Genomic DNA, 8,514 nt, shown 5'->3' with positions numbered 1-8,514 from the left:
TAAGGGTTAAATATGTTTTTAGTCCCAATACTTTGGAGCGATTTTGGTTTTAGTCCCTCTTTCAAACTATGGTACAATTTAGTCCTTCAATCTTAGAAAACTCTGGTTTTAGTCCTTTTTACCAATTTTTTTTTAACTTTATTTGTTGTTTCAAACGCGTTTCTCAGTTAACATTGAAGCAAAAATGTGTCAAACAGTGTAAACAATCCAAATACTACAATGAAACGTACTTGAAACAAAAAATAAAGTTAAAAGAATTTGGGAAAAAGGACTAAAACCAGAGTTTTCTAAAGTTGAAGGACTAAATTGTACCATAGTTTGAAAGAGGGACTAAAATCAAAATCGCCCCAAAATATAGGGACTAAAAACATATTTAACCCTAATTATAATTACTTTCTTACATTCTATAGCTATACTCTTTTACTTCTTCATTATCAGACATTTAAGAATTTTTTGGTAAAAAGTATACACAAGAAATGTATAGAAATCAGTTTACTGAACCAAATGACCTCACTTTACAAACAATGTAATCTCTGTAGATCCTTTACTTGTTTAATTTAAATACGGGATTCGATCTCCAATTAGAGATAGAGTGGCAGCTGAAGATACGTGTAAGTATGTTAGATTTTTATTCTGTTTATTGTTTTCAAGAAAAAGAATATACTAAATAAGATTAAAATGAAAAAAAAAAAAAACTTTTTTATTTTACTGCCTGAGGTCATAATTTGAGTTTCTGGAAGTGCTTGCTAATGGAAAGGAGAAGCAACTGAACCACAGTTCTTATTAGTCTTGTTTCTCTCTATCTCTCTCCTTTGAAATGAGAAGACACAATAAATCGTCAAACGCGTTGTTTGCTTAACGAGGAGAGTTTGTCGGTTCCCACAGTATTAAATTATAGGGAACTGCCAAACAATTCTTAATCAAACAAAAACGCTACCTTACCCATACCTCGTCGTGTGTCCTTCTAGTAGTAATGCTACATCTCTTCTCTTCTCCCTTCTTCTCTTCTCCTCCTGCATGCTTTCTTTGATTGAACCGGTCTTAGTCCACGCCCGCCACGCCACCCAACCCATTTCATAATTTCAATTTCCCCTCTCTCACTCATTCCTTTCTCCCTTACCCATCACTCCACCTATTCTTTTCTTTTTTATTTTTTTTTATTTTCTCATCACACCAACAATCTATCTATGCATACAACCCTGCAAACCAAACAAACCCAATTCAAATCCAACACTAGAAACAGATGAGGCAGTGGATACACGTCGCGGTGGCCGCAGCCGCCGTGGGATGCGTCTCCACTCTTATGTTGGTCTTTCTCTTCCGTTGGTGTCGCAAAAGAAATGGCACGACTTTCGTTGAACCGACTAGTTTGACCAGGGTTGAGAGTATGCAGGGAGGGATTTCAGTTTCCAGGATCCATCAGCAACCTTTCCAGATGGATCAGGGGAGCAAGAACAGCAACAAGGGTAATTACAATTACTATGTTTTTCGCGGCGGTGGGGTGTCGGGGAAAAGAAGCGTCTTCAATTGGGGTGATCATCCATCCATGGCTTCTGATGCTGTTGAAAATGGATGGTCACGATTTGCCTTCACGGGGTACAAGAGTTACACGCCGTCTCCTTCGAAAAGATCGGGACTTTTGGGAGCGTGTGCTGCACCGGGAGGGAGTGATTTTGGGAGAGAATCAGAGGCTGAGATAAGCTGGGAAGTGGCACGTGGATCTGCTGAGTTTATGCAGAAGGTGAGGTTGAATCCTGGTATAAAAAAGTCTCATCAAAGCAACAACAATAACGGTTCTCTTGGGGTTGCTTCTATCATTAGAGGGGCTTTGCCTTTGCCTGGGCCTCCCCTGGGGAATTGTGCGTTCCCACAAGAAGCATATTTTGAGATTACCATTTTGTACTCACGTGGCGATGAGTGTGAATCTGTTGGGAAGAATGGGGAAGGTGAGAAGACCAAGCTTTTGGTTCAAGGGAACTCCAATGGAAAAGGGAATTCCGAGGCTCTGGTTCATGTTACCAATGGGAATGGAAGTAATAAAATCAACAATGTCGAAGGAGAGAGTGGGAAGGGTGAATCTGTGATGTTCTCGTTGGGGTTAACAACAGGGGGTTCTGTTCCTTTGAGAGTCCCCGGTAGCTATCCCGGGAGCATTGGCTTCAACTCCAACGGTTCTCTCTATCTTGATGGTAACTATTAACTCCTAAATCATTATCCTGGTATTAGATTACTGATTCACCTTCGTTTGTTTGCTACCATTTGACCAAATTAGGTACAGTTTTGTAGACCAGATTAGGTGAAGTTGTAGTAGTTTGTAACAACCATGTCTTTTTTTTCGTTTTGTTATTTTGTTTTATCTATTGGGGTTAAAACAACGAGAAGAAAACAATACATACACTCAGGGTGTCTTTCAAAAGCTGTCTGTGGTTTTCAGAATGCAATAATTAAAGAAGGTTGTTTACACAACTGAGGGAGGGTGGTGTGAGCGATAGAGATGCAAGAACAAAATGAGCTGCTTTTGCTTTTTAGTTTTGAAAAAAAACTTATTTTAAATACAATTAAAAAATTAAGAACTTTTGGATGAGAAGTTGGTTTTTTAATTGTGGAAGATTGTTTAGAAAATGGCTTTCAGAACGAAAAAACTGTGAAGGGAATCTAAGATGGTGTTACTTTTACTTACAACACGCAATTTATATTTCCAGTATGTATCTCTTGAGACATCTAAGTATGAAAATTGGTTACAGGAATGAAACTTGTACGTGAATCGGAGAAGGCAGAGTGGGTGGGAACTGATAAAGTGATTGGTTGTGGATTCGATCCAAGGCAGAAGAAGGTTTTCTTCACAATAGACTCTGATCTGATGCATGTAATCCACTGCCAGACAGAGGAGTTTGGCACACCACTTTTTCCGATCATGGCTGCAAATATAGACATTATGGTGTTAGTTAATTTTGGACAAAGTGCATTCAAATATGCACCTGCGAATGCCCAGAGAACACCAAATCCATGCTTCATAGCCCCACTTGTAAATTCCCCTGCAGCTACCTTGGGCTACGATGACAGCAAGGAGCTATTCTCAATGGGAAGGATCGATTCTCAGTGGCTCAATCGGTCCACAACCAAAGGAAGCCACAATAATAATAATAATAATAATAATAATAATAACCATAACAACAATCGAACATTGGATTTTGACGAGGAGTCTGAGGCTGATCTGTTTGAAATCGTCATAGATGGTTCTGGAAAATATCCGAACGCAGGATCATAGATTACTGCAAAGAGTGCACATTGGTAACATCATCGTTCCTTGCTGATCCTAATGGAACATGGCTTTGCTGCACATGCATGGTTTTTGTAGAAGAATGTTTGATGTATGCATGATGTATCTGAGCATCTGAATGGGATCTTCGGCATCGGTTAGTTCTATACAAATATAGAGAACACACAAAGAGATATTGATACACATGAAACAGTGGAGGCTTAACATTGACTAACTAGTCAGATACAGTTTCTTTCCTTTTCTTCTTCTTTCTAAGTTCCCAGGCATTTCATTTTTTTCATTTGGAACACCCTCCTGTAAATATTGTATTCTCATATAATAAAAAAATATATATATGTCTGTGAAAATTAACATTATTTTGCCTTGTTGTGTGAATGGTTAATAAAATCAGTATCCAGAAATAAAAAGGAAGTGAATGGTTAAGTCGTCGTTTTTGTGAAACAAAGTTTCAAAAGTGTGACTTAATCCTCTCTTTAAAATAAATGTTTCATAATTAGAGATGAAAAAACTAGTTAGGATTTGTGGATTAGTCTGTCCATTGGATTGCAATTTTCAAGTCTATCACTTCTTTGTCCAGTCAAATTAGTGAATAAAAAGTCATTTTTATATATTATTATTTAATAAGATATAAGTATAAAATAATATTATAATTTAAATGATTAATACTTACCAAGATTTAATTATTAATTTTAATAAAATAATATAATTTAATATATAAAGATAGTAATTATTTTAATTTATTTGATTTAAGATATTAATTATCAATTAAAACTTAAAATTATACTATTTTAGCATATATATATATATATATATATATATATATTATCTATTAAGTTTATTTGATTATTTATTTAAATTTATTTTGTTGTCACATGTTCAAATTTGTTATTTTATTTTTTATCTATTTATTTTAATTTTAAATTGATTTGTCCTTTATATTTATATTCATTTTTAATTTTATTCTTTTATAATTTCTAATTACTTTGTCATTTAATAAAATGTGTCTATACACTTTTTGAAAAAGTCTTGTAACACATAATATATGAATTTGTACATATATTAAATCTATCAAATGTTAATATTAGATTAATTTATTAATACAAATTATAAAAATTTATTCATTTTCTTATTAGATGAGTTTTGTAATATATATTATACTAATTAAACAAGTTTAACTATACATATTAAATAAGTATATCTATATATTAATTAGATGAGCTTAAGAACATATATTAGAAAAGTTTGTTATTTATTAAATAAGTTTATCAATACATATTAGACTAGTATCTATCAAGATATATTAGACCAGTCTATTTATATATCAATTTGTATTTTTAATGAGTCTTCTTTGTATATTTATGTATATTATTTGTATTTTTAGAAAGTATATCCTATTTTTACACATCTTTTATCTTTTATATTTTTACAAAATCTATTATTTATATTTTTAAAGATATATTAACTTTTAAAACATATAAACTATGTTATAAAATAATAAATATTATTGATTATTTTCTCAATCTTTAAATATATTTTAATAAACACACAAACAACGTGTGCATAGAGAAAGTTTAAAATTAGTTATACATTCGTGTCGTGTTTTCTTCATGTAATTACTTTCACTGGTTATACTTTTATAGCCTGTTAAAAAGCTAACTTATAAAATTATCTAAAGAATTTATTAAAAGTTAAAAACTTCTAATTAGAATTATTAAAAAAATATATAAAGGAAGATGATAGTATATATAACTACTTTCAAAATTAAAATAAAAAAGTTGACATATCAGTCAATCAACTAGTTTATATTTTGATATTGGCTTTGTCTCAATTTATTTTTAGTGAATAGCAAGTAAAACAAAATGAGATGGACTTACTAATTTTTTTATCCTATGAAAACTGACTAATATAATTACTTAAAAAATAATTAATTGCTCAAAACTCCTGATTAGAATTATTAAAGAAGACGTGAAAAGGAAGATGATTTGAGAATGATATTTAGTTAATATTTTAATATGCTAAATTTTTTTTAAATATATTTTAAGAGTGATTAAATTAGATCTTTTGTTATTTTTACAAAAATAAAAATCGATCAGACTCTTAAGTTATAATTTTACATTATTCTAATTATCTGTTATTTTTTATTAAAATGAAAATTCAAGATTAAATATATTTTATATTTAAAAAGTATATTAAGTCAAATTTCATATAAATTTTAGTCTAATATAATTTAACGGTAAATTTTTATAAAACACAGTTCAATAAAAAAATATATTAACATTTATTAAAAAAAACATGTCTGACATAATTTATTTTCTCTCCAATTTTCTTCAGAGCTACCGTAAGTTAATAATGAAAAGAGAAATTTGATTTAATTCTATTTGTTGAATTTCTGTGTCCTTAAAACACTGATTAACATTTGCTATTTTGTATTCTAAAAAACAGATAAAGAGATGAAAACTCACAGGCGAGTCTTAATAATTGAACTTTTCAAAACAGTGATTTCAAACAAACAAAAACTAAAGAGAAACTTAAAATTAATACAGTAGTTTTCCAAAAAGAAGGATTTATGATTCTTTTCCTCTTTCTTCTTTTTCTCATTCTTCTTCAGCTATGAGTTTCATTTGGCAGAACATTGAAGGAGAAGCTGAGGAAGCATGAGCATAGAAAAAGTCAAGGATATTCATAATTAATAGCAAAAGGTATTGTTACTCAAACATATGTTCTTTCTTTAGTGCCATTCTAATAATTCATATGTTTGGTAAAAATCGTGTAACTTTGAATCCAAAACTAATAATTACAGTCTGAGGTAATGAAATTAAAATATATAAAATTATTTTAAAATACTCACAAAATAAAACAAACATAGCTGTAATATTTTGCGTGAGAAAACCTATCATATGGAGAATTGATTCTTTCACGATTGATTATTCAATCGTTGAAATTTCTATTTTATTCGAATATTAGTTGTCAATTTACTTTTCAAATTGGAGAAGTATTTTCAAGAAAGATAATTTCTTTATTTTTTTTGAAGATTTTACCTTCCACAACACAATTAAAGGACAAATTTTAAAGTGAATTAATGAGATCTATTTTGATAAACCAACCCAATTAAATTTAATTAATCTCTTATTTAAACATATGTTCCATTCTCCTAAGGATGTTTGTAACGAAAATTCTTCTTGAGTTTTATTGTTTTAGGGTTTGACTTTGATGGCCACATAAGAAGAATTTCATAAATTCTATACCTGTGATGCCTTTCATGTTTGGCAACTGGGCATCTATTAAACAGGATCATATACCAAATAAATAAATAAATAAAAATTATAAAATTATCATAAAAGAAATCACGTGTCAAACTATCCATCCTTAGTTAAAATTCGTCAAAGGTCAGAATAAAGTTTTTCCCTTCTCAGTGGTCAGAAACAGAATAATAAAATAAAACCACTTTCTAATATTTTATTTTTATTATCAAAACCACTAACCTAATTGCTCTACTCTCTTGTCAATTTTTTCTCAAAAAAATAAATAAAAAAAATTAAGCAGTGATATGTATATATATATGGGGATATTTTTTATGTTTAATTTGGACCTTTATATATAAAAAGTTGTTGCATATGCAGGAGGTTATAGGTTTTTTTCAACGATGGAGGGTAGAAACTCCTGTTAAAGATGTTCTTAAGGTCTGCTTGTGCAGTGCAATGCACATTAGAGGGTTCAAAACTTTTTTTTTCTCCACCCCCAGAATTTCTAACTGTTCTTAAATTTTAAAATCATCATTTTGTCTTCAGTAAAAGTTATTTATGGATTTCTCGTTATAAAATATTTTTCAGAACAAATCTTTCAGAAATAGTGAAGCATGATTTTCACAACAGAATACCTAGAATAGGATTTCTTGAAACGCATTTCAGAATGGATTTTTCAAAGCAGAATTTCCAAAACATATACGATATTTTCCAGAATAAACTTTCTAAAACGAAATTTTCGAATTACTTAAAAGTGTTCCATAATGATTTTTTTAATGAGAATTTTCAAAATAAACTTTCTAAAACATAAACGATAAACGATAGACTATAGAATAAATTTTCCAAAATGAGCTCTTTTCTGCAACAAGGTGTCGCTTCTCATTTTCTTCCCCTCACAGAATGCAAAGGAGAACTGAGGTGTAATGGCTGTTATGACACAGCGACAGATATAATGGTTTTAACTTTTTTATTAGTATAAAGGTGCATTTAGTAATAATGACGTGCAAAAGCAAACAGCGTCATCCCGGACAATTCTTATAGCCCAAACAATTTCTTCAATGTCCAGTAACAAGGATTATCCAAGGAAAGTTTATTTCTTCAAAATAAACTTTCTAAAACATAAATAAATGATAGATTTAGAATAAATTTTCCAAAACGAGCTCTTTAACTAAAATGAGTTCCAAAAAAAAAATTCATACGTTACTTATTTGTTATTCAAATAAATATTATTTATATATATTTTAAAACCTGTAGAATTCGTGAATATTTAAAAAATAAATTTTTAAAATTTTTAAGATAAAATTTAAATAAAATTACAAAAAATATACATGATATAATATAAATTAAATAAAATATAACTTAAAATTCAATTTTAGTTGAATTTAATATGATAAAATATAAATTAATTTAATTATAATAAATTTAACTTAATAAAATATAAATTATATTTATATTTTTATTTTTTTTAAGTAGCGAATATTTACGAATACTTACTATATATGTGGATATCAATTATCTATTGTAAATTTTACTTGTGCATAAACGCGAACATAGATATTTTTGTCGTTCCTTGTTAGGTCACACCTAAATATTTAGTGGTTTAAATTTGTTTATTAGTATAAAGGTGCATTTAGTAAGAATGAGGTGCAAAATCAAACAGCGTCATCTGACAATTCTTATAGCCCAAACAACTTCTTCGATGTCCATTAACAAGAATTATCCAGATTCGAAATTTACTAGCCCAATATTACAAATTTAACAGACCTGGTTCTTTGGAAAAAAATCTAATTGACTACGTCACTTTACAGTATTTTTCTTCTGTCTGTAGCTAAATATGAAAAATGTATCTTTAATAATATTTTTTTGATAACATTTTTACAATTACTCATGTGACAGTTTATGATTAATCTGTTTCAAATATATGAACCAATAAAATAGTGACACAATCTGTTGTAAAAAAATTGTTAAAATATCATGGTTTTAAACATGCAT

General features: G+C 29.4%; 1 protein-coding gene across 1 annotated transcript; it reads left to right on the top strand.

Moving 5' to 3' along the window:
• The first annotated feature begins 758 nt into the window (after positions 1-758).
• Positions 759-3,636, top strand: LOC106759758. Its single transcript, XM_014643090.2, has 2 exons — positions 759-2,189; positions 2,745-3,636. The coding sequence occupies exons 1-2, from the start codon at positions 1,244-1,246 to the stop codon at positions 3,266-3,268; spliced, it is 1,470 nt and encodes a 489-aa protein (XP_014498576.1). The 5' UTR covers positions 759-1,243; the 3' UTR covers positions 3,269-3,636.
• Positions 3,637-8,514: the final 4,878 nt, after the last annotated feature.

Source organism: Vigna radiata, chromosome 5 (assembly GCF_000741045.1).
Source record: "Vigna radiata var. radiata cultivar VC1973A chromosome 5, Vradiata_ver6, whole genome shotgun sequence".
In the NCBI taxonomy this organism is placed as follows: domain Eukaryota; kingdom Viridiplantae; phylum Streptophyta; class Magnoliopsida; order Fabales; family Fabaceae; genus Vigna; species Vigna radiata.
Note: the sequence above shows the minus strand (reverse complement) of the source record. Positions and strands in the feature narration are given on the sequence as shown.